The sequence below is a fragment of the Trachypithecus francoisi genome, unplaced genomic scaffold, assembly GCF_009764315.1.
Source record: "Trachypithecus francoisi isolate TF-2019V2 unplaced genomic scaffold, Tfra_2.0 Lachesis_group12, whole genome shotgun sequence".
Taxonomy (NCBI): domain Eukaryota; kingdom Metazoa; phylum Chordata; class Mammalia; order Primates; family Cercopithecidae; genus Trachypithecus; species Trachypithecus francoisi.
Genome location: NW_022681457.1, coordinates 72,390,865 through 72,417,721, shown reverse-complemented (window position 1 = coordinate 72,417,721; position 26,857 = coordinate 72,390,865). Strand labels below are relative to the sequence as shown.

Sequence of the window (26,857 nt, the reverse complement as noted above, 5' to 3'; positions counted from 1 at the left end):
AAAAGTAAGCTCTAATAATTTCTTCAGTTCCCTAAGGAGTCATCAAGCATGAATCCTCTGCCTGATGACAAGAACTTCCTGTTTGCCGTGGAAGGTCTCTTTGAACCCCAATCTGCCACCTATAGCCTCTCCAGCAAATTTCTCTCTCAGCACCAACTCTGCTCTTTCACAACCTTGATCCAGTTTTACTGTATTGCTCACCACGCCCCAAATATTCTGTGCTCACATCCCCTTGTGCACGAACTGCAAGGATGATATCAGATAACACAAGTGAAATCACCTGGCACCTAATAGGTGCTTTTAGTAAACGCATGTTGACTTTCACCTCAAGCTAGTTAAACTAAGTGGTTCTACAAAGTTAGCCTGCCGCAAAACCACCTGGAAAACTTGTCATAGCACAGATCATTGTCACTCACCCACCAGAGTTTCTGACTCAATAGTTCTAATGTGGGCCTGAGAAGTTGCATTTCTAACAAATTCCAAGGTGATGTTGATGCCATGGGTCTGAGAATCAGTGAACTAAACGACTCATATAGCTTCTCCTATTTCTAACGATCTCTGAATCCTCAATGCCTTTAATAGAGAGCAAATGAACAAAATGAACTTTTATCCCTATATAATATTTGACATTATCATGAAGGGAAATATGAACTCTATAATACCTCAGATGTACAGTGTAGAGAAAAGAGCATATACTTCTTGAAATCCCACTTTATAGCAGTGTCGTTGACCTAAGGCAAGTTAACTAATCTCTGAGTCTGAGTTTCTTATTCGGCAAAACAGGAGAGTATTAAAGTAGTACCTACTTCATAATGTTAATTGTGAGATAATATATATGGGAAATAATTTGTAAAAAGAAAAGTACTATATACAGACTGCCCCAATAAGACATATGCATAATGTATTAATGTACATTTAACACATAGAATAGAAAGATAATAAATAATACATGTTTTGGCTGGGCGTAGTGGCTCATGCCTGTAATCCCAGCACTTTGGGAGACCGACACGGGTGGATCACCTGAGTCAGGAGTTCAAGATCAGCCTGGCCAACATGGTGAAACCCCATCTCTACTAAAAATACAAAAATTAGCCAGGCGTGGTGGCACACGCCTATAATTGCAGCTACTCAGGGGGCTGAGGCAGGAGAATCTATTGAACCTGAGAGGAAGAAGTTGCAATGAGCCAAGATAGTGCCACTGCACTCCAGCCAGGCTACAGAGTGAGACAGGGTCTCGAAAAAAATAAAATAATAATAATACATGTTTTGAATACTTTAAATCACAAATTTTCAAAATTTCCAATCCAGATACTAATTCATTTTTGAAAACTATATGATCTACATGTTGCTATATCATCTAAAATATGTACATAATTATTAGTACTACTGGTAGACACTAATAATAGTAGTAGCTGTGGCAGCCAGCTTCCAAGATGGTTCCCAATGATACTTTCCTCCCAATATCCACACTTTTGTGTAGTTTCCTCCATGCTGAATCAGTGACCAATAGAAAGCTGTAAGGCTAAGGCTAACTCACAAGGGACATTGCCACTTCCTGTGGCCTTTTACATCTCTCACTCTGGGAAAAGCCAGCTGCTACACAAATAAAGACACTTAAGCAGCTCTGTGAAGACACTCTAAAAGGCCAAATGGGAAAGAAGTAAGGCCTCCTGCCAACAGCTAGCACCAGACATGTGAGTGTGCAGCCTTAAGATCCTCCAGCCCCAGGCTAGGCGCGGTGGCTCACGCCTTTAATCTCAGCACTTTGGAAGGCCGAGGCGGGTGGATCACGAGGTCAGGAGTTCGAGACCAGCCTGGCCAACATGGAGAAACCCCATCTCTACTAAAAATACAAAAATTAGCCAGGCGTGGTGGCACACGCCTATAATTGCAGCTACTCAGGGGGCTGAGGCAGGAGAATCTATTGAACCTGAGAGGAAGAAGTTGCAATGAGCCAAGATAGTGCCACTGCACTCCAGCCCAGGCTACAGAGTGAGACAGGGTCTCGAAAAAAATAAAATAATAATAATACATGTTTTGAATACTTTAAATCACAAATTTTCAAAATTTCCAATCCAGATACTAATTCATTTTTGAAAACTATATGATCTACATGTTGCTATATCATCTAAAATATGTACATAATTTATTAGTACTACTGGTAGACACTAATAATAGTAGTAGCTGTGGCAGCCAGCTTCCAAGATGGTTCCCAATGATACTTTCCTCCCAATATCCACACTTTTGTGTAGTTTCCTCCCATGCTGAATCAGTGACCAATAGAAAGCTGTAAGGCTAAGGCTAACTCACAAGGGACATTGCCACTTCCTGTGGCCTTTTACATCTCTCACTCTGGGAAAAGCCAGCTGCTACACAAATAAAGACACTTAAGCAGCTCTGTGAAGACACTCTAAAAGGCCAAATGGGAAAGAAGTAAGGCCTCCTGCCAACAGCTAGCACCAGACATGTGAGTGTGCAGCCTTAAGATCCTCCAGCCCCAGGCTAGGCGCGGTGGCTCACGCCTTTAATCTCAGCACTTTGGAAGGCCGAGGCGGGTGGATCACGAGGTCAGGAGTTCGAGACCAGCCTGGCCAACATGGAGAAACCCCATCTCTACTAAAAATACAAAAATTAGCTGGGCATGGTGGCGGGCGCCTGTTTGTCCCAGCTGCTCGGGAGGCTGAGGCAGAAGAATCGCTTGAACCCGGGAGGTGGAGGTTGCAGTGAGCCGAGATCATGTCACTGCACTCTAGCCTGGGCAACAGAGCAAGACTACGTCTTAAAAAAAACAAAAAAAAAGATCCTCCACCCCCAGTCTATGTTTCAGATGATTGCAACCCAAGCCAACAGCTGGCTACACCTCATAAGAGGCCCCAAGCCACTCCCAAATGCTTGATCCACAGAAACTATAAGATAATGAATTATTATTGTTGACACTACAAATTTATTTATTTATTTATCTATCTATCTATCTATCTATCTATCTATCTATTTATTTGAGATGGAGTCTTGCTCCGTTGCCCAGGCTGGAGTGCAGTGGCATGATCATGGCTCACCACAGCCTCGACTTCCTGGGATCAAGCAATGCTTCCACCTCAGCCTCCCAAGTAACTGGGACTACAGGCGCCCACCACCATGCTCAGCTAATTTGTTTTATTTTTTGTAGAGATGAGGTCTCACAATGTTGCCCAGTCCGGCACTATGAACTTATAAAGTGTTTTGTTATAGGACAGTAGATAACTGATACTGTAGCTAACATTTAGTGTGCATTTACAATGTTCCAGGAATTGTGCCAAGGAACTAAGGACCCTACAGCCTTATGATGCAGATGCTATTACAATCCCCAAAGAAGAAAGGGTGCCCCAGAGAAGTTAAGCCATTCAGTCAAGTTCCATGACTAGTAAGTGGCAGAAGCAGAATTTGAACCCAAGTCTCTAACTCCAAGCCCCAGTTTCTTGGTCACTCATTTAGACAAGCCAACATAAAACCTCCTGCATAGTTAAACAGAGAAGCAACTGAACCCCTGGAGGAGAGCAAACTTGTATAAAGCTAGCAGAGGGTAGCCCAGGGGCCACACCTGAAACAGCATTAACGCCTGATGCTGCAAACCCCAGAAGTTCCAAGCTGGCCCCACCTCCCAGCCCTTATATTGTCAGGCCAGCCGCCTCTCAGGAAAATCCTGCCCAAGATTCCCAGGACTCACCCAGATCTGTAGTTTCACCCGCTTCTCGTGACGGTAGACCGTCTTCACCTTGAAGTCGATGCCCACGGTGCTAACGAAGGCCGGGGTGAACGTGTCATCAGCATAGCGGAAGAGGAAGGAGGTCTTGCCAACACTGCTGTTGCCAATGATAAGCAGTTTAAACATGTAGTCAAAATTCTGGTCAGAGGCGTCTTTGACTCCAGTTTTACCATCCGTCACTGAAGCCATCTGCAAGAGAGACCTAGGGTCACTCAGGAACAGACCTTCAGTGTCACCTTGAGTCACCAACCTTCTAATGGTCACCCCACCATTCACGCACTCACTCCTTACTCCAGCAGCACTGAGGAAATGCACACTACTCAGAATCACTCCATCACTACACCTGCCCCAAATGTTGTCTCAGCACTGGGGTGGAACCCAGCTCCTCCCATTCATTCCTTCAGCAAATATTTACTGAGCACATTGATCTGGGGCAAGCCCTGTGCTGGTCATGGGACTTACAAATATGAGTCAGACATGGTGCCTGACCTCTAGGTGGACAAAGACTAGAATAAAAGGTGGGTCAACACAGAGTAACAAAGCAGTAGATAAGTGATAAGACAGAGGAGTCCTGGCTGAGGAAGTCCATGAGAAGCATCTTACTGAGCCTGGAGGCCCGGTGATCAAGGAAAGGCTCCTGGAGGAAGCAGCTCCTGAGCTATTTTGGAGAAAGAAAGAAAAAAAAAAAAAAGCCAAGAACAGCAAACGCATGCGCATCCAAGGAAAGACTCAGTAAAGAGCTATCACTCTCTTGCTTTAAAAACTTTTATGACTCAGGAGGCTGAGGTGGGAGGATCACTTGAGCCCAGGAGTTCAATGCTGTGGGGAGCCATGATCATGCCACTGAATGCCAGCCTGGGCAGCAGAGCAAGACCTCATCTCTAAAAAATAAAATAAATAAAAAATAGAAACTTTCATGGCTTTCCACAGCTCTAAAGATCAAGTCCAAACTGTTCAACTTGACAAATAACCAACTAACCAAAAGCCAACTCTCTAAGCTTTATCTTCCTATACCCCTTCTCTTCACCAACCTGTGCTTCCCTTAGATCTAATTACACACTTTACGCCAAATAAGCCACATTATTTCTTGCCTTTGTCCCTTTATACATGTATTCCTTCTGCCTAGAATTCTCTTTTCCTCCTAACAAACTCCTACCCATCATTGGAGGTCCAGGTCAAGTGCCAGCTTCCCTGTGCATGGCAGAGGCAGGCACTCCTGCCCCTGTGCTCTCAGAACACTGTAACAGCCCTTACATCACTTCAGCACTGTTGGAATGAGCAGCTGGGCCTTAATGGACTTCATTCCTAGATATCTGGTTTCTAGGAAAGCACGAATCCCAGCACATAATAAACACTCAGGAAATGTGTGCTGAATTCATCACAGTCACTTCATCACTCTGGGGCTCAATCTTCTCATCTGGAAAATGGGGAGAACAATTTCCACGCTGCTCTTCTCACAGGGCTATCACAGGACTCAAATGAGATAACAATGGATGAAACCATTATCAACTGGTAAATTCCACACAGGTGTGAACATATGTCCTTATTATTCCAAAGCCTTCAAAGCCTAGGTCCTTTATTTGTTCACTCATTCATTCATTCATTCATTCAGCAAATATTTAATACATGCCAGACCTTTCCTGAGACCCCAGCCTTCTCAGTTCTGTCACCATCTGCTTTCCTAGAACACCCAAATCTGAACTCCATAATTCAGCACTTGGTCACATGGTCTTCTTTAAGTCCTTAATTGCTTCTCCTATGTCTTGGAAGCCTCAGGTACCCTGCTTCTCCACCTGAACTCTCCGCTTATGCTCAGCACAAGGGTACCCAGATGGCTGGATGAACAGTCAGAGGAGGGTGGGAGGACAGCATTCAAGTGTGATGGTGTCTGGGTTTTCATTCTTGTTAGGAATTCCTGCTTTTTTCCCCACAGGAAAATAAAGGGCGTGAGGCTGGTGGGTGTGGCTCTTTGGGCCTCTCAGGGGAGCTGTAAGGATAAGGAGCTGATTAATGTAGGTTTAAAGCTCTCTTGAAGAAAAGTTAGACAAATATGTAAGGTTGTTAGCAGCCTTTTAATAAAAGTTCCTTGCATATGTCACCACTGGACTCCTGTGGTCTCTGTTCTTTCTTTCCTTTGCTCCCAGCTCTCAATCCTTATCTGAGACTCTAAGTTCCATCCCTGTATCAATCTGTCCCATGACAAGACTCACTAGGCAAGTGTGGAACATGCCCAGGACACTTGGAGACCGAGGCATAGCACTTACATGGAGGAAGAAAGTGAGGTTGGAAAGGAGGGTGCCATTGGCTGCTTAAACCATCTCACAGCCTTAACTTTTCAGCTTTTCATGGTACTAGGTGCAAAGGCTGTTGCAAGAACTTGCCATGCAAAGGCATCATGCTTTTTTTTTTTTTTTTTTTGAGATGGAGTCTTGCTCTTTTGCCCAGACTGGAGTGCAGTGGCGCAATCTCGGCTCACTGCAACCTCTGCCCCCCGAGTTCAAGCGATTCTCCTGCCTCAGCCTCCCAAGTAGCTGGGATTACAGGCATCCACCACCAAACCTGGTTAATTTTTGTATTTTTAATAGAGACAGGGTTTTGCCATGTTGACCAGGCTGGTTTGAACTCCTAACCTCAGGTGATCCACCTGCCTCGGACTCCCAAAGTGCTAGGATTACAGGTGTGAGCCACCACTCCTGGCCACATTATGCTTTTTCTACATTAAAACAAGGGACGAAACCACAACAACCTCACACCACTCTGCTGTTTGCCAGTCATCTTTCTTTGTGCACAAGAGAAAATTCCTACTATGAATGTATTCATTATAAAAAAGTTGAAAATTATATTATACAAAAATGTGAAAAAGAGAATTTAAAATTAACTGACATCTGGCCAGGCACGGTGGCTCAGGCCTGTAATCCCAGCACTTTGGGAGGCCGAGGTGGGCAAATCACGAGGTCAAGAGATTGAGACCATCCTGGCTAACACAGTGAAACCCCATCTCTAGAAAAATACAAAAAATTGGCCGGGTGTGGTGGTGGGTGCCTGTAGTCCCAGCTACTTGGGAGGCTGAGGCAGGAAAATGGCGTGAACATGGGAGGCAGAACTTGTAGTGAGCTGAGATCCATGCCACTGCACTCCAGCCTGGGCGACAGAGCGAGATACCACCCAAAAAAAAAAAAATTAACTGACATCCCATCCACTCCGAAACTATGGCTGTTAACATTTTAGTGTATGTCCTTCAATATTTTTTCATACAAGAGTGCCACCTAAGGCCAGGTGCAGTGGCTCACACGTGCAATCCCAGCACTTTGGGAGGCCCAAGTGGGAGGATGGCTTCAGGCCAGGAGTTCAAGACCAGCCTGGGCAACATAGGGAGACCCCATTTCTACAAAAAGTAAAAAATTAGCCAGGTGTGGAGGCACACATCTATAATCCCAGCTGCTTGGGATGCTGAGGCAGGAGTATTATTTGAGCCCAGAAATTTGAAGCTGCAGTAAGCCATGATTGCGTCACTGCACTCCTGCTTGGGCAACAGAGCAAGACTGTCTCTACCAAAAAAAAAAAAAAACCTCCTCTCTCCAGTCCACGCCTCCAAGATGACAAAGAAAAGAAGGAACGACAGTCGTGCCAAAAATAGGCCCACGTGCAGCCTATTCACTGCATGAACTGTGCCCAATGTGTGCCCAAGGACAAGGCCATTAAGAAATTCGTCATTCGAAACATAGTGGAGGCCACAGCAGTCAGGGACATTTCTGAAGCAAGTGTCTTTGATGCCTATGTGCTTCCCAAGCAGTGTGTGAAGCTCCATTACTGTGTGAGTTGTGCAATTCACAGCAAAGTAGTCAGGAATTGGCCTCGTGAAGCCCGCAAGGACCAAACACCACCACCCTGATTTAGACCTGCGGGTGCTGCCCCACGGCTCCCACCAAAGCCCATGTAAGGAGCTGAGTCCTTAAAGACTGAAGATGGACTATTCTCTGGAGAAAACTAAAATGGAAATTGTACTTAAAAAACAGGCCATCTATGTTAATATTATATTTTATTTGTTAATTTAAAAAGTAATACACACTTACGGAAAATAATTCAAGCATATCCTATTTGCAAGTATTACCTTTTTTACCAGTTGTAGTTTCTTATTTTATTTTATTTTTTGAGACAGGGTCTCACTCTGTCGCCCAGGCTGGAGTGCAATGGCGCTATCTTGGCTTACTAGTCTTGACCTCCTGGGCTCAAGTGATCCTCTTACCTCAGCTTCCCAAGTAGCTGGGACTACAGGCATGTGCCACCATGCCCAGCTAATTTTTGTACTTTTTGTAGAGATGGGGTTTCACCATGTTGTCCAGGCTGGCCTCAAACTGGGATCAAGTGATCTGCCCTCCATGGCCTCCCAAAGTGCTAGCATTACAGGCAAGAGCCACTGCACCTAGCTGCATTATTTTCTTAATTCCTGGCATGAAATACAAGTAATATGAAACCTAAAGGTTTAAACTGAAAAGTAAGTCTTGCTTCCTTCCATCTTTGATTCCTGATCCAGCTCCCCTCCCCAGAGGCATACATGTTATCAATTTATATATCCTTCAGAGATAGCCTTTGCATATATAAGCAAAGAGATCTATTTATACTATTTATATACAAATAGCATACCACGCATTTTAGTCTATACCTTCTATGCATATTGTAATAGCTGATATCGTACGTACAGAAGGTATAGACTAGAATATATGTTATTATTTAGCAAATCACTTAAATTTTAAAAGTACAATCATGAACCGCATAACAACGTTTCAGTCAGTGACAGACCACATGTACAATGGTGGTCCCATAAGATTATAATGGAGCTGAAAAATTCCTATTGCCTAATGACATAGTAGCCATGGTAACGTCGTAGCACAACATATTACTCACATGTTTGTGTTGACACTGGTGTAAACAAACCTACTACATTGCCAGTTGTATAAAAGTACAGCACATACTATTATGTGCAATACATAATACTTGATATTGATAATAAATGACTATGTTACTGGTTTCTATATTTACTTACCACACTTTTATTGTTATTTTAGAGTGTACTTTTTCTACTTAATTTTTTTTTTAAACTTAACAGTAAAACAGCCTCAGGCAGGTCCTTCAGAAAGTATTCCAGAAGAAGACATTGCCATAAGAGATGACAGCTCCATGCCTATTATTGCCCCTGAAGACTTTCCAGTGGGACAAGATGTGGAAATGGAAGGCAGTGATATTGATGCTCCTGGACCCTGTGTAGGCCTAAGCTCACGTGTGTATTTGTGTCTTCCTTTTTAACAAAATAATTTCAAACATAAATGTTAAAACTAAGGAAGAAAATAAAGAAAGAAAAGTCCAGGTTCAGTGGCTCATGCCTGTAATTCCAACACTTTGGGAGGCCAAGGTGGGAGAATCGCTCAAGCCAAGGAGTTTGAGGCTGCAGTGACCCATGATTGCACCACTGCATTCCAATCCAGGTGACACAGTGAGCCTTCATCTCAAAAAAGCCCATACAACGTATTTGTACTTTAAGCTAAGTGTTATTACAAAAGTGTCTATGGCTGGGCATGGTGGCTCAGGCCTGTAATCCCAGACTTTGGGAGGCTGAGGCAGGCAGATCACTTGAGGTCAGGAGTTCAAGACCAGCCTAGCCAACATGGTGAAACCCCATCTCTACCAAAAATACAAAAATTAGCCAGGCGTGGTGGTGTGCGCCTGTAATCTCAGCTACTCAGGAGGCTGAGACACAAGAATTGCTTGAACTCGAGAGGTGGAGGTTGCAGTGAGCAGAGATCCACTGTACTCCAGCCTGGGTGACAGAGCAAGACTCAATCTCAAAAATAAATAAATAAATAAATAAAAGAGTCTAAAAGGTTTTAAACATTTTTTAAGTTTATAAAGTTTAAAAGTTATGGTAAGCCAAAGTTAATTTATTATTGAAGAAAAATATTTGTAAATAAATTTAGTGTAGACTAAGTGTACAGTGTTATAAAGTCTCCTATAGTGCATGGTAATGTCCTAGGCCTTCACATTCACTCACCACTCACTCACTGACTCCCCCAGAGCAACTGCTGGCCCTGCAAGCTCCATTCATGGTAAATGTCCTCTACAGGTGTACCACTTTTTATATCATACCATATTATGACTGGGTGCAGTGGTTCACACCTGTAATCCCAGCACTTTGGGAGGCTGAGGCTGGTGGATCACTTGAGGTCAGGAGATAGAGACCAGCCTGGCCAACATGATGAAACTCCATCTCTACTAAAAATATAAAAAATTAGCCGGGCATGGTGGCAGATGCCTGTAATCCCAGCTATTCAGGAAGCTGAGGTTGCAGTGAGCTGAGACTGCACCACTGTACTCCAGCTTGGGTGACAGAGCCAGACTCAGTCTCAAAAGAAAAAAAAACACCGCATTTTTACTGTACCTTTTCTATGTTTAGATGTGTTTAGATACACAGATACTTACCACTGTGTTACAATTGCCTGCTGTATTCAATACAGTAACTTGCTGTACAGGTTTGTAGCCTAGGAGTTATAGGCCATCTATTCCATATAGACTATGTGTATAGTAAGCTATACCGTATACCATATAGATTTGTGTAAGTATACTCTATGATGTTCATACAACTATGAAATCGCCTAATGACACATTTCTCGGAACATACCCTTGTCATTAGCAATGCATGACTGGACTTAAATAATTCCGAAAGTACCACAAATGTATGAGATTTTGAGACCAGGCGCAGTGGCTCAGCCCCATAATCCCAGCACTTTGGGAGGCCCAGGCAGGCGGATCACTTGAGCTCAGGAGTTTGAGATCAGCCTGGCCAACATGGTGAAATCCAGTCTTTACTAAAAATACAAAAATTAGCCAGGCGTGGTGGCGCACGCCTGTAATTCCAGCTACTCAGGAGACTGAAGCACAAGAATTGCCTTGAACCCAGGAGGCGGAAGCTGCAATGAGTCAAGATCACACAATTACACTCCAGTCTGGGCGACAGACTGGTGGCTCAGGCCTGTAATCCCAGACTTTGGGAGGCTGAGGCAGGCAGATCACTTGAGGTCAGGAGTAAGAAACTGTCTCAAAAAAAAAAAAAAGAAAGTATCGGCTGGGCGCAGTGGCTCACACCTGTAATCCCAGCACTTTGAGAGGCCAAGGCGGCGAATCACGAGGTCAGGAGTTCGAGACCAGCATGGCCAACATGGTGAAACCCCGTCTCTACTAAAAATACAAAAAATTAGCTGGGCGTGGTGGTGGCTGCCTGTAATCCCAGCTACTCTGGAGGCTGAGGCAGGAGAATCACTTGAACCTGGGAAGCAAAGGTTACAGTGAGCTGAGACTGTGCCACTGCACTTCAGCCTGGGCAACAGTGGAGATTCTCTTAAAAAAAAAAAAGTATGAATGAGACTTTGAAAACTCTAAAAAAAAAATAATAATTTCAGTTGACTACATTATATTCCATCCTATAGATGTGTCATAAGATCAAGTCTTTTTTTTTTTTTTTTTTTTTTTTTTTGAGAAGGAGTCTCACTCTGTCACCCTGGCTGGAGTACAATGCTGCAATCGCAATCTTGGCTCACTGCAACCTCCACCTCCTGGGTTCAAGCGATTCTCCTGCCTCAGCCTCCCAGGTAGCTGGGACTACAGGTGCTTACCATCACACCCGGCTAATTTTTGTATTTTTAGTAGAGACAGGATTTCACCATGTTGGCCCAGCCAGATCAATTCTTTAATATTGTCACTTTCTTTAGGAAGTTGCTTTTAAGTTGTTTTTCTACTCTTAATTATTATAAATTAAACTACAGTGAACATTTCTTTACATAAATTTTTGTACATTTTCCTAATTATTTCCTTGAGATTCCTTGAGGTGGAATTGCTGGTCAAAGAGTCACTTTACTAAAACATAAATTTGATCTTTACCACAATTTCATATCCTTTATCTTATTCTATCCTCTAAATAAAGCTGGGAAATAAAGCTGGAAAGACAGGGATGATTATTTCCATTTGATCAAGAAGGAAATTGAAAGTGAGAAATTAAAAGGATTTGCCCAAATCTCACAGCTAACAGCCAAGACTAGACTTAGTACCCTGCGGTGTTATGAAAAAGTTTAAAATCAATGCTCTACCCCTCAGATGAATTATTAGGTAAGTCATATTCCCTCTCTAAGCCACAGCACTTTTACCTTAAAATAGAGAAAATACCACCTACTTCACAGAGCTTGGTACAAATAGAATGAGTAGTACTGTACGTAAACAATCTGACACAGTTTCTTGGCCCAGGGAGGTACTGAACATATATTATTTCACTGTCGTCTTTAATTCACTCTGCAGGCAAATCTTGTTCAACTGCCCTCTCCCTGATCGTGGCTCCATTATTTGGGCCTGTTTTACAATTAACTGTTTGCTCCCTCTTCTGGATTCAAGGGGGCTTTATCCATACTTACATCTGGTCAATGCTAGACCTATAGTAAATCCTTAGAGGGTGTTATGTCTTTCAAGAAACACATATAGACCATTTTTCAAGTGCCAGACTATCAGTGTAAATGTCAGATTATTGGTCTTCATTTTTCTGATGTAGCCCAGCTTCACACTCTTAAACTGCTAGAATTAGAAGGAACTTTGGAGTAGCAGCTTTATGGTAACAAAAAGCCTGGCTACTGGGCCCAGCTTTCCCAGCAATTCAATGTGTAAACTTGGCCAACCTACTTAAAGTCTATGCCTCAGTGTCCTCATCTAACAATAATACCTACTTTCACAAGGTGCTGTGAATTTTAAATAAGAGAAATGTATGTGCTGAGAAAAATACATGTAGCCTTGTGTAGAATCAGTGAGAAATTTGTCTGCCTTTATTAGCGATGACTGCCACAGATATGAGACTAGGGAGTGATGGCAAGAGTAAAAAATTGTTTCAGCTCCTGATCTACCTCCATTTATCTTACAGGTTAAAAAAAAAAAAAAAAAAAAAAGAGGCTCTGCAAAGACAAGTGATTTGTCCAAGCTCACACAGCAAGTCAGTTGGAGGGTCATGAATGGAACTTCTGTTACCTAATGGCTTCCAGGTTTGACAGGATTAAGGAAAATGAAAACCACAACAATTTTAGAGTGAATAAAGAAGCATCCTGGCTGGGCATGGTGGCTCATACCTATAATCCCAACACTTTGGGAGGCCAAAGTGGGAAAATCACTTGAGGCCAGGAGTTCAAAACCAGGCTGGGAAACAGTGAGATTCCATTTCTACAATTTTTTTTTTTTTTTGAGACAATCTCGCTCTGTTGCCCAGGCTGGAATGCAGTGGCACGATCTAGGCTCACTGCAAGCTCCACCTCCTGGGTTCACACCATTCTCCTGCCTCAGCCTCCCGAGTAGCTGGGACTACAGGCGTCTGCCACCACGCCCAGCTAATTTTTTGTAGTTTTAGTAGAGACAGGGTTTCACCGTGTTAGCCAGGATGGTCTCAATCTCCTGACCTTGTGATCTGCCCACCTCGGCCTCCCAAAGTGCTGGGATTACAGGCATGAGCCACCACACCCAGCCAAAAAAATTTTAAATTAGCTGGATGTGGTAGTGTGTACCTGTAGTCCTCGGTACTTGGGAGGCTGAGGCAGGAAAATCACTTGAGTCCAGGGGTTCGAGGTTACAGTGAGCTATGATTGCACCACTGTATCCTAGCCTGGGTGACAGAGTGAGACCCTATCTCTAAAAATAAAAATTAAAAAAAGAAGCATCCCCAACATCCTGAGTGTCTTGCTACCATACTATACTTGCCATACCACACTGTCAGCATCTGCTTATGCACAGGCAGCATGGCTTTCCCAGTAGGTGGTGTGAGAATGGGGAGAGGCAGAGAGCTGAGTTCAGTTGGAAGGCTCATTCAGATGGAAGCCCCCAAGGGGATCTTCTTAGGAGGGGGCAGCCAGGGACTACTTAGACATTTGGAAGACAGGCAAAAGCATCCCAGCAGGCAGCCGCCTGAGGCAGATCTAAGCAGACAGGTCACTGTACAGTGGTGCGTGCAGAATTGCATTTGTAAGATAAGCATCAATCAAATCTTTCCTCTATTTTGTGACAGTCACATAAAATGATAGAGCTATCTCCGTGACAAGCAATACAGATGAAGGCCCAGGGACCAACTGGGAAGTCGTCCCTGTCCCAGGCTGGAGGAAAGAAATGGCTCCTCAAAGGGTGGCTGTGAAAAACAAATAACCCTTTCAGTCTGATAGGTGGCAGAAATAAGCACCTAAGGAAGAAGACAACTTCAGCCAGGAAAGAGCCCTAAAATCCAGCAAGAAGAGATCAGCTCAATAAATGGAGTGAAGGAATGAATGAAGGAACTTACCTTTGTTGGAAAGAACATGAGTCTGAGTCCAAGCGACCTGGCATTTAAAAGATAAGCCCTGGCTCTTTCAGTGGTCCTGTAAACTTAGACAAATCACACTCCTGGCCTCAGTTTCCTCATCTATAAAAGGAGTTCATAAAATGGCTTCCTGGCAAAACTGTTGCAAGAATTACAACCTGTATATGGGAGGGTGTTTTATTAACCCCTTAATTTTTTTGTTTGTCTCTGTGCTTCATAGTTTCTTCTAGCAAGTCATCCTGAGTAGTGGAAGTAGTTTGGAGTTCCAAATCAAACAAACTAGATTCAGTTTCCAGGTCTATCATTTATTACATATGAGACTTTGGGAAGAAATTTTATAAGATTAAGACAGTTTCTTCATTCAAAAAACAATTGTTGGGAAAATTATAGGTAATGTGGGTAATACATCTAGAATAGTACAGTAATTTCTTGGTATAGGCAAGGGATTGACTCCAGGACCTCCACATACACCGAAATTCATGCCTACTCAAGAACCACAGTTGGCCCAGTGGAGCCCACCTAGACTAAAAGTTGGTCCTCTGAATATACAGACTTCGCCTCCCTTCACTACTGTATTTTCTTCTCTTTTTCTTCTTTTTTAAGAGATGGGTGTCACTCTGTTTCCCAGGATGGAGTACAGTGGCCTGATCATAACTCACTGTAGCTTCAAGTTCCTGGGCTCAAGTGATCCTCCTACCTCAGCCTCCCACGTAACTGGGATTACAGGTTCGAGCCACTGCGCTTGACCCACCATGGTATTTTTTTTTTTTTAATCAGTGTTTGGTTGAAAAAGAAAATTGGGTATAAGTGGACTTGCACAGTTCAAACCCATGCTGTTCAAAGGTCAACTGTATATGCAATATAGCAGGGGCTCAATAAATGTAATTCCCTGTCTTCCTACTTGGAGCATTTCAGTGAGAATAAGGAGGGAGTTGGGCAAATGTGGACCTCATCCTCCTCCTTTAAGCCACACTCTCCTTTTCTAATTCAATCTGTCTTTAGACTATTCCCCACTGCTAACCCATCACCACCTTTTCATTGTTTTCCCAGGTATCTTAGAGCCACAGAAACAATATCATAACAGTTACCATTTATTGAGCACCTACTAAATGTCAAGCATTCTACAAGACGCTTTCAATGCATTCCATCTTGCACACAACAGATGCTTGATTTTCATTTCCTTCCTCCTCCAGATTGGAAAGAGATAGCCATGGGTGTGTCCACTGACAGAACAGAGGCACACCTGCAGAATAACATCAGTGTCCTCTCTCTTTGTACAGTATTTTACAGTTTACAAAGTTCTTTTCACCCACATTATCCTATTTGATTCTCACAACAATTCTTGGAAATGGATGAAGAAATTGAGGCAGGAGCACCACCACAGCTCAATTATTCATTCAATCAACATTCACTAAGCACCTACTATGTACCAGGCCCTATGCTATATTTTGGGGAGATGGAGAGACTCTAGGAGCTTCAAGCTCAGAGGGGAAACCTATTTAAAGATTTTCTATAGGTTACTGATGCCTCCCTTCATGTCATAATCTTTAGGAAACTGAAGATTTATTTCTTGGACTGGAGATGCTTTTAGATTTTTGCCTTTTCCCATTCGGTTTCCTCTGATAGGAACACACTTTCCTCCACTGCTAGCTAAATCCTTCATGACCAGGAAGCCTTCTCCAACCCACCCACCTCCCCAAGAATGCCTCTTCTCTGGCTCCCACAGCATCAGGGCTTTCCACTTCTATATATAGGGACTTTCACGGCTTCCATTGTCTTCCTCTGTTTATAGGCACAGAACAGGTGGGCACCCACCTACGCACGCGCGCACACACACACACACACACACACACCCTCTCCTTTTACTATCTCCCACCCCTTTCCATCTGGATTCCAGGAAGCTGGGGGAAGAGGGCCCATATTGTTGTGTTTGTTTTGTTTGTTTGTTTGTTTGTGTGTGTGTGTGTGTGTGTGTTTTGAGAGCCCATCTTTCTCCCACCCCCTCCATATCTCTCTTAGCTTCCAAAGGCAGCTGCCCTGCCCTCCCCAAAGTTCCTTCCATGCTGGGACTACAAAACAGAGTTGAATGACTTTTTCTGTCCACGATTCTCTTATTTTCTGTGATCCCTGGTGCCCATATAACAAAGTCCAGTGCCTGGGTCCCCTCCTTGGACTCCTGAGTGCGCAAGACACCGCTAGTGCCTGGGCTCCACTTCAATCCCCATTATCTTTCCATCCTTACACCACAACCCACACCTGGCCTCCTCTCCAGCCTGACCCAGCGCTCCACCACCCTATCTATACCCTCCAGGTTCTCTCACGATTCCTCCACTCGCAGCCGCCAGACCCTACTCTATTCCAGAGCCTCCTCCCCACTCCTGACCAGAATATAGGCCCCTGTGTCCATTTCCAAGGCCACTTCCCTCTGTCTCCACCAGCTCCCTGCCCCCTTCCTCTGCAGTGGGGTAGACCCAGCCTGGCCTCTCACCCTTCCATTCTCCCAGGCTTCCCGCCCCCAAGCCCCACCCCTCGCCTTCCATCTACAGTTATCCCCACGCCGGTCCCCAGCTGGGCTCCACCTCCGACCCCAGCTATCCCTACCCACATCTCCCATAAATGACCCTTTTTCGACCAGACACTGCCCTGCTGCCCTTCCCCATTTCAGCTATCCATACCCACACCCCCCACCCCCTGACCCTCTCCCGACCAGGGCACCAGGGATGCTCCCCAGCTGCCCAGCGACCCTTTCCCTCGGCACCTCAGTCCCCTCCAGCTTCAAACGACCCCCACCCAGCCAGTCCCCTCCCCTCAGTTCCTCACCTCCACGCCTCCCCCCGCGCCCCCGCTCTAGCGCCCCTCAATCCTCTCCCTCAGCGCCCCGTTCGCTGCCCCTCGGCTGCCCTGTACCCCCTTTCCGCACAGCCCCTCTCCGCCCTCCTTGCAGTTCCCTCGCCCCCCACGCCCCCGATACCCCCCGCAATCCCTCGCTGCCCTCCAGTTGCCCCCATCTCTCCTCCCAGCCCCAGCGCCGTCTTTCTTGCTCCCCTCCCGCCCTTGGAGTTCCCCTGGCTGCCCCCACGGTTCGGGAGACCCCCTCGGCGCTCCCTCCCGAGGCGAGCCCCACCTCTGCCGCCGCGAAGCCCCCTCCCTCGCTCCTCCCCCGGCTCCCCTCCGCTGCCCCGTGCTCCTTCTCGGCGCCCGCTCTCGGTGCCCAGCGCCGCGCGCCGGGGATCGGTCCTCGATCTTCCGCGGGCGGGCTGCCCGGGCCGCGCCCCTTACCGCGGACTCCTAGTGCGGGACGACGGGTTCGCTCCCGTAAGGTCGACGGGACAGTAGGACCTGGAGGCGGGAGGGAGCGGAGGGGGCCGGGGCAGGGCTCTGAGGGGCGCTGCGGGCGGGGTCTTCACAGTGGCGCCTGAGGGCTGAGGCTCCAGCTCCAGCACTGCTCTTCTCCGGCCGCATCCAGGCCCCGCCCAGGGGCGGAGTCTGTGTTCGCCCCGCCCCGGCCCTCAACGCCTGGCAGGTGTAAGGAATCCGAGGTTACTTAGGACCTCCAGGTCCCCCCTATTTGGGTGACTATCGTGATTTATCTTAATTGTCATGCCTCGTTCCATTGACTGAACTTACTAGGGTAATTAGAGAGCTTTGATGATACTGGAGCTAATGATGGGTAACAGATTTGCCATTTCCAAACTGCTTTCTGGTCCGTTCTATCGCTCCGTCTTCACAAAAGCTCAGGGAGGGAGGCTGACTACAAGCGGAAACGAAGCCAGAAACCTGAACGCTGTCCTCTACCCTATCTGTGCTTCCTTCACACCCCACATCCCACCACCTTAGCATATCCCTGCCCTGCCTCTGTGTCTCCATTGCCCTTGTTCTGACTCCGGCATCATCACTTGTTGCTTGGACTAATGCAACAGCTTCCTAATTCCTGCCTTCACTCTCCAATTCATCCTATAAAACCAAGAGGTGGTGTCAGCATGGCCATTTCCCCCCTTGTACAAAAATTATTTCTCCTGTGCTCTCCAGTCATACCACCTTCCACCCCTCCTCATCACTGACACCCAATTACTCCTTATGCATTAAAGATTGCAGCCCCTGGCTCATGGTCATCCTCACTAGCCCCTGTTCTGTGCCATAATCCTGGTGACTTCAGTAGCTATGAGATTTCCTGGTCCCACTCATTCTGAGTCAGATACCAAAATCATTTTAACACAAGCCTGAGCAACCCTTTAAAAAATGTCACCATGTTACCATCAATCTTGTTTAAGAAAACTCTTGGCCGGGCACAGTGGCTCACGCCTGTAATCCCAGCACTTTGCGAGGCCGAGGTGGGCAGATCACTAGAGGTCAGGAGTTCGAGACCAACCCGGCCAACATGGTGAAACTCTGACTCTACTAAAAATACAAAAATTAGCCAGCCAGGCATGGCGGCCCATGCCTGTAGTCTCAGCTACTCGGGAGGCTGAGGCAGGAGAACTACTTGAACCCGGGAGGCAGACATTGCAGTGAGCCAAGATCACTGTACTCCAGCAGTGCACTCCAGCCTGGGAAACAGAGCCAGTCTCTGTCAAAAAACAACAAACAAACAAAAATCTCTCAATGGTTTCCCATTACCAGGAGGCTGTCAACAGGAGTAGGAAAATGTTCTTGCCTGGCCCGGCCCTAGAAAGTCCCACTTCCACCAGAGGAGGCAGATACAGGAGGTAATTAACGCCCCACCCTCAAATCCTGATGTGGACTTCCAGTCTTTCTGAGGTCACAGGAGCCAGCTGACAGCTTGGTCTAGAATCGTCTTTCCTCACGCTTCTCCCCCGTCTCAGATCTTAGAGGTCTGAGTCAAATACCAAAACCATTCTCCCCCGAAGTTCCATTATGACCCTGTCTACAGTGTACATCTCCAGCCTAGGAACCACCCAAGCTGACAGCTCCTCTGCTTGTCTGACCTCTGTCTCAGACGCTTACTCTTCTGAGCTTCTTGCCAAGCCCTTTCACTCACACTGCCCACCACACTGCCAGCCCTTTCCTCTGTGCCTTCTAGAATCCTGTTCTTTTGTCAACAAACTTTCCTATACTCTCTACTTCTTCAGAGTACTCAGATGACTTCTTTGCCTGAGCATCCTCCAGGTACTGTCTCCTTTGCTGCCCTCTGCTAGAAGGCTTCCCATTTTTCCACTCCCCATATACTATAAAACCAGGATGTGGGGTCGGCTTGGCCATTTCCACCCTTATACAAAAATTATTTCTCCTGTACTCTCCAGCCATACCCACCTCAACCCCTCCTCATCACTGACACCCAATTGCTTCTTATGCATTAAAGATTGCAGCCCCTGGCTCATGGTCATCCTCACTAGCCCCTGTCCTGCCATCCTCCTGGTGACTTCAGTAGCTATGGGAGTTCCTTGTCCCTCAGTCCTTGGCCTCCACATCACCTTGGCCACCAGCTCCCATGGTCACTCTTGAGCTCTTAATCACCCACTGCTGGTACCTCTGTAATAGCAAAATCAAACATGCTACACTGAACTGCTCCCTCACTCCCTTTCTCCCACAAGGCACTACTTTCCTCATTTCAAAATAGATGAGATGATAATGATTATTCTGTCTTCCCAGGAATAATGAGATAGTATATAGAGCCATCCTTTTAAAGTTGTGAGACAATATGAGAACAGATGGTATTGCTTTTATGTAGTCTCAGTTCTTCTGGTTGCTTTCTCCTTCTCCCTCCCCTGAAAGGTGGTGTAGTAAATTAGAAAGGGCACACACAGGCTTGGGGCCAGGCAGACCTGGTCTTCAGTCCTTGCTTACTGTGTGATCTTATGCCAATTACCTCAGTTCTCTCGCACGCACACCCGTTCCTCATTTGTAGAAAGAGCAATGATAAGATCTGCTTCTCAGAGTTGTCGGGAAGATCAAATGAGAACACGAGCTACTGCAGAGGACTTGATAGAGTGCTAGGCACACAGTAAGCATTCGATAAATAGGAAACACTGTGCTTCGTGTAACAGAAAAAAAAGTGCTATTTTTAAACCACAACACTCTTCCAGGAATAACAGATCCCAATGCACAGAAGGTCCTTTTGTCCTGCTTGGGGCCTCAATTGATCAGTGTGAATATGTAACTTTGGGAGAATAATTTGCTTTCTATGTTTAAAAAGGGGATAGGAGTAGGTGGGGCGTGATGGCTCATGCCTGCAATCCCAGCACTTTGGGATCACCTGAGGCCAGGAGTTCGAGACCAGCCTGGCCAACATGGTAAAACTCTCCACTAAAAATACAAAAATTAGCCGGGCGTGGTGGTGGGTGCCTGTACTCCCAGCTACTCGGGAGTCTGAGGCAGGAGAATCACTTGAACCTGGGAGGCAGAGGGTTCAGTGAGCCTAGATCGCACTACTGCACTCCAGCCCAGGTGACAGTGTAAGACTCCATCACAAAAAAATTAGGGATAGCGGGAGGCGGAGGTTGCAGTGAGCCGAGATTGCACCATTACACTTCAGCCCTGGCAATAAGAGTGAAACGCCACCTCAAAAAAAAAAGGTTGGGTGTGGGAGGGTTGGGGGGAGGAGAATTTGGAATTCACTTGACAAAATGGGAGGGCAAGTTAATAGAGAGAGATTGGAGGGGAAAAGGAAAAAGATGAGTAAGAAAATCAATGTAAGGATAGGTGCTACATAGGTAAAAAGTCAGAAGAAACTCTCCCATGGTATGTTGGCAAGAGTGTTTCAGCAGTGGAATGCCTAAAATGGGATGAGTTGTTTGTTACACATAGGACGTGACCATCCTATGTGACTCTCAAGGCTTCAGGAAGGGGTATTACACCCAGGAATGCTTTTTGAGAGAGGGGAATTGTGAGAGTGCACGAGTAGGGAGTTGAGCAATGCGCTTTGTTAGGTCTCAATTGAAAAAGGAGACTGGAAGCAGAGGTAACTGTGAGACCACAAGCCCTTGTGGAACTTGCAAAAACTTGTGTAGAACTTTGCACTTACATGAGTCGGGAAATGTGAATATTGAGGTTCAAGCCCATTGCATTTGGATCTTAAAGAGGCAGAAAAGCGGCCAGAGTGGCTCACACCTGTAATCCCAGCACTTTGGGAGGCCAAGGTGGGCAGATCACCTGAGGTGAGGAGTTTGAGACCAGCCTGGCCAACATTGCAAAACCCCGTCTCTACTAAAAATACAAAAAAATTGTCCGGCATGGTGGTAGGTGCCTGGGATAAAATCCCAGATACTTGGGAGGCTGAGGCAGGAGAATCACTTAAACCCACGAGGCAGAGGTTGCAGTAAACCAAGATGGCACCACTGCACTCTAGCCTGGGTAACAGAGTCAGACTTGGTCTCAAAAAAAAAAATGAGGCAGAGAGGCCACATCTGACACTTGGGTTGTATCATTTATGCCCCCGTAAGCTACCTTCTTATTGACCAAGGTAACCACCTGAGGGAACAACAACACAAATCAAATTATACTGGACTGTCTTCACTTCCAGATCCAAATGCCCAAGTAAGAATGGCAAGGAAAATAAAATTCTTTGAGATGGAGTTTTGCTCTTGTTGCCCAGGCTGGAATGCAATGGTGCAATCTCGGCTCACTGCAACCTCTGCCTCCTGGGTTCAAATGATTCTGTTGCCTCAGCCTCCTGAGTAGCTGGGATTACAGGCACGCATCATCACACCTGGCTAATTTTGTACTTTTAGTAGAGACGGGGTTTCTCCATGTTGGTCAGGCTGGTCCCAAACTCCTGACCTCAGGTGATCTGCCCGTCTCAGCCTCCCAAAGTGCTGGGATTACAGGTGTAAGCCACTGTACCTGGCCTCTGAATGAAGATAAAATTCTACCTTTTGTCTTGGCTCAGATTAGTTAACAATTATATTCATTGAATCCTTAAATTACACTAAGATTTTTGCATCTTTTATCTCATTTAACCCTCAATATAATTATGCAAGTTATAGATTATCATCCCTTTTTCATAGACAAGGCAAGATAATTGAGAAAGTTTAAGTGACTTGCCCAAGGTCATACAATCGGTAAGTGGCAGAGCCAGATAGCAGGTCTGTCTGACTCCAAGACCAGAGCATTTTCTACTAGACTCTAGAATTATATTTTGATTGCCCAGTAAACACCATTGTGATTAAGAGTCCTGCAAGGGCAAGGCGGCACCTGCCTGTAGTCCCAGCTACTCGGGAGGCTGAGGCGGGAGGATGATTTCAGCTATTCTGGGCTATAGTGCGTTATGCAGATCAGGTGTTCTCACTAAGTTCAGCATCAATATGGTGAATTCCCGGTAGTGTGGGACTACCAGGTTGCCCGAGGAGGGGTGAACCAGCCAAGATCAGAAACAGCAGGTCAGAACTTCTGTGCTGGTCATGGAGGTCTGCAGTAGTGGGATCATGCCTGTGAATAACCACTGTACTCCAGCCGAGGCAACACAGACAGACCCTGTCTCTATGTTTAAAAAATAAATAGGCCGGGCGTGGTGGCTCACGCCTGTAATCCCAGCACTTTGGGAGGCCGAGGCAGGCGGATCACGAGGTCAGGAGATCGAGACCATCCTGGCTAACACAGTGAAACCCCATCTCTACTAAAAATACAAAAAATTAGCCAGGCGTGGTGGCAGGCGCCTGTAGTCCCAGCTATTTGGGAGGCTGAGGCAGGAGAACGGCGTGAACCCGGGAGGTGGAGCTTGCAGTAAGCTGAGATTGCACCACTGCACTCCAGTCTGGGGGACAGAGCGAGACTCCATCTCAAATTAATTAATTAATTAATTAATAGGCCAGGTACAGTAGCTCACGCCTGTAATCCCAGCACTTTGGGAGGCTGAGGCGGGCAGATCACCTGAGGTCAGGAGTTCAAGACCAGCCTGGCCAACATAGTGAAACCCCATCTCTACTAAAAATACAAAAAAATTAGCTGGGCATGGTGGTGCATGCCTGTAGTCCCAGCTACTTGGGAGGCTGAAGCAGGAGAATCATTTGAATCCAGGAGGCAGAGGTTGCAGTGAGCCAAGATCACACCACTGCATACCAGCCTGGGTGACGGAGAGAAACCCTGTCTCAAAAAAAAAAAAAAAAAAAAAAAAGAATAGAGTCCTACAACAAAATTTCCTTTTGTAGTTGCCACAGTAATCAGCCTTCTCCAACTCCTAGTTTTACAAGAAGTATAAAATTAATGCTCTTTTGTTGTTATTAGGGATGGGGGGGGTCTTCCTATATTGCCCAGTCTGGTCTTGAACTCCTGGCCTCAAGCAATCCTCCCACCTCAGCCTTCCAAGAAGCTAAGATCACAGGTGTAAGCTTTTTATTGAATGAGAATCAGTGGCTTAGAAAATGTAGTGGCACAAGTGGATGTTATTTGGAATGTTCAAATTTTCACAAGGTGAATCTTTACCCTAGTGTGAGTCCCTCGTGGCCAGCTTAGGAACTCAGATGTGTTGACAGGTCAGACATTTTCATCCAACCCATTCAATAGATTGCTCCATGCAATAGGGTAGCTGAAGCAGGTACCTGTGAAACAGCTCAGAAATATAGGATTCAATGAGAGGAGTGATCGAAGATCGGGCAGGAAAGAGAGGCAGAGGCCAGATGGTCCAAGGCCTTGTACATCATATTCGGGATTTGGGACTCTACCTTGCAAACAAAAATGGTTTTAAGCAATGGAGTAACATGGTTACATATTCTTGCAAGAAAGATAGCTCTGCCTGTGGAGGGGGAAGGGGGGAATACAACAGATTGGAAAGGATAGGGAGCAGAGAGATAGGAGATAGCGAAAACAATAAAGAGATTGCTGTAAAAATCTAGATAAGAGATGAATAGGACCTGAGCTAATGTCATAGCAATGGGAAAGGTAGAAAGCACATGGATTTGATACATATTTAGGAGGTAAAGTTCCCTGGACTTGGTGACAGATTAAATGTGAGATATAAAGAAAAGGGTACCAGCCTAAACAACCAGGTAGATAGTAAAGCCATTTACTGAAACAGGCAGCAAATAAGTTGTTTCTGTTATCTATTGCTGCATATAAAAAAACACTCCCAAAAGTTCAGTGACTTAAAACAGCAATAATTCATTATTTCTCATAATTCTGTGAGTGGCTAACTGCCTCCTTTGCTGGTTTCACCTGCGATCATTCACAAGCTGCATTCAGTTGGAAGGTCTGCTGGCCTGGAAGATCTAAGATGTCCTTATTCATAGGTCTGGCAATCAGTGCCAGCTGAGGGCTGGGCATTGCAGTTTTTCTGCATGTGACCTCTCATCCACTAGTAGGCTAGACCAGCTTACGTGGTGGTCTCAAGGCAGCATTCCAAGAGTATAAAAGCAGAAGACACAATCTCTAAAGACCAAGCCTTAGAAATCGCACAGCCTCACGTATGCTGCATTGTATTGACCAAATCAAGTCACAAGCCCAGTCCAGATTTAAGGGATAGAAGAAATAAATTCCACTTTTGGTTGGGAAGAAGAGCAAAGTCACATGACAAAAAGGCACACTATAAGGAACAAGGAGTCTATTGCCTTTAACCAAACTACTACAAGAGTAGAAACAAATGTGGGTAATGACAGAAAATGATGAGTATCTCAAATACCACCTCCTGCACAAATCACTCCTTCCTTCTCTGTGCTTCAGTTTCTTCATTTGTAAAATGAATGAATGTGCAAGTCCATTTCTCTCACCAGCTGCTGTTTACGAGGTGAAAGTGGTTAAAACGTACAACACGCCAGGGCACACACTGTCAGCAGGGGTGGAATCTGAGACACACACAGAGGAAACATTCAACATGTCAATGGTCAGAACCCAGGTACCACCTACCACCCCTCCCTCCCGACCCCAACCCTGCCAGTCCTTCACCAAGCCCAGTCCCTTCTACTTCCCAGGAACTCTTCATTCCACAGCCACAGTCTCCTCACTGTCCTGCTCCTGCAATAACCTCCAATATGCTCTTAGTTCGCACTCCATACTGCAGCATAGGACTCTTCCTAAAGCCAGCTTGAAACCTCCCATTGCCCTACTCAGAAGCTCATCTGTTTAATAAGCCTAATGGCCCCTGGTGATCTGTCCTCGTCTACCCTCCAGCCTCACTGCTGGTCACACCTCCTTCATACCCTGGGCTCCCCCGACATTAAACTACTTGCAGTTCTCTGAATGTGGCCTGCTCCAATAACATCTTTGTGAATTTGCATCTGCTTTCTTCTCTCTACTTAGAATGCCATTCAGTCATTTATTCAATAAATTGCTGGTTCACTCACCCAACTAGCAAATATCTCCTGAACATCTGCTATGCAGAGATGAATAACATATGGTCCCTGACCCAAGGAACTCAGTGTCTGGTGCGGGACAGTAGACTGTAAGATCCACTAATCTGTACTCCACAAGAGGAAAGGCCATACTACTACCCAACAAGGCACCTCCTAAACCATTCTTAGAAGAGCTCAGGGATAAGTATATAAATATTAAATACTTATTGCTGAATAAATAAGCATATAAGTATTAACTAAGGACTTCTTCTCATATCTACCATCTCATTTAACTTTCACAATGAACCTGTGAAGTTGGGACTGATTCATGCCATCTTAGATGTGAGCAAGTAGTAACTGGCCCATGGTTTCTTAGCTACTGAAAGCAAGGAAAGCCAGGACTCGAATTAGCCACAATAAGAGATTTGGTGAGACATGGCTATTTTCTCACAGTGGGACAGATCAGCAGGGAGGAACCTGAGATGTTAGACCTGGCCCCATGCTAGGTCCTGGGATGTAGACTTAAGAATTAATTAAACTGAGCCATCTAGGAAAGTAGGAGTTAAATGCATGGAGAAGCCACCTAGGCAGATGGGCTAGCATGAACAAAGGCCCAAAGGGTGGGAAATGATGTGACGTCTTCAGAGAACTTGGAGTCTCTAGAAGCATAATGGGCAGAGTAGCAAGTGATGAGTGAGGCAGGAGAGCTAAGTTGGAGCCAGAGGTCAGGCAAGGCCTGGGTGGCCATGCTAAGGACAATGGACTCCATGATCAGGGCAGTGCAGAGCTGTTACAGGCCTTTATCCGAGGGGAAGATTTGGCAAAAGTTGTGTTTTAAAAAGATCGTATAGCCTGCACAATAGGGATTGGATTGGAGGTTCCAAGATACTGGGAGCAGGGAGCTCAGAGAAAATGCTGGTGGAGTGACTTCAAAATAGCTAGGCTGGCCAGGTGCATTGGCTCATATCTGTGATCCCAGCACTTTGGGAGGCTGAGGTGGGCAGATTGCCTGAGCTCAGGAGTTCAAGACCAGCCTGGGCAACATGGTGAGACCCCATCTCTACTAAAAATACAAAAAATTAGCCGGGGGTGGTAGCTCAAGCCTGTAGTCCCAGCTACTTGGGAGGCTTAGACAAGAGAATTACTTGAATCTGGGAGGCAGAGGTTGCAGTCAGCCAGGATCGTACACTCTAGCCTGGGCAACAGAGTGAGACTCTACCTCCAAAAAACAAAACAAAACAAAACAAAATAGCTAGGAGCAGTGGCATGCGCCTATAGTTGCAGCTATTTAGGAGGCTAAGGCCCGAGGACCACTTGAGCCCATGAGTTTGAGACCAGCCTGGGCAACATAGCGAGGCCCCATCTCAACAACAACAACAACAACAACAACAAAAGAGAGACAGATGATAAGACCTGAGCTGGGAAATGCACTGGGACATGAAAGAAACAAGATTTGGTGACTGATTGGATGTCGACGAGGCAAAAGAACATTGAGGCAACCAGGAGAGCTTTCTAACTTGGGTAGTGTCATTT

The 26,857-nt window shown here is 45.8% G+C and overlaps 2 protein-coding genes across 2 annotated transcripts in view; one reads left to right on the top strand and one right to left on the bottom strand.

The window, feature by feature from the left end:
• Window positions 1-17,593, bottom strand: part of RAB3B (RAB3B, member RAS oncogene family) — a 77,832-nt gene extending 60,239 nt beyond the window's left edge. The window contains exons 1-2 of the mRNA XM_033226386.1: window positions 17,385-17,593; window positions 3,704-3,931 (exon numbers count right to left, since the gene is read on the bottom strand). Of these exons, the coding sequence (XP_033082277.1) occupies window positions 3,704-3,931 (228 nt within the window). The 5' untranslated portion in view covers window positions 17,385-17,593. The remainder of the gene's footprint in view (window positions 1-3,703; window positions 3,932-17,384) is intronic.
• LOC117092594 (40S ribosomal protein S26-like) lies at window positions 7,404-7,755 on the top strand. Its single transcript, XM_033226387.1, has one exon. The coding sequence runs from the start codon at window positions 7,404-7,406 to the stop codon at window positions 7,632-7,634; it is 231 nt and encodes a 76-aa protein (XP_033082278.1). The 3' UTR covers window positions 7,635-7,755.
• Window positions 17,594-26,857: the final 9,264 nt, after the last annotated feature.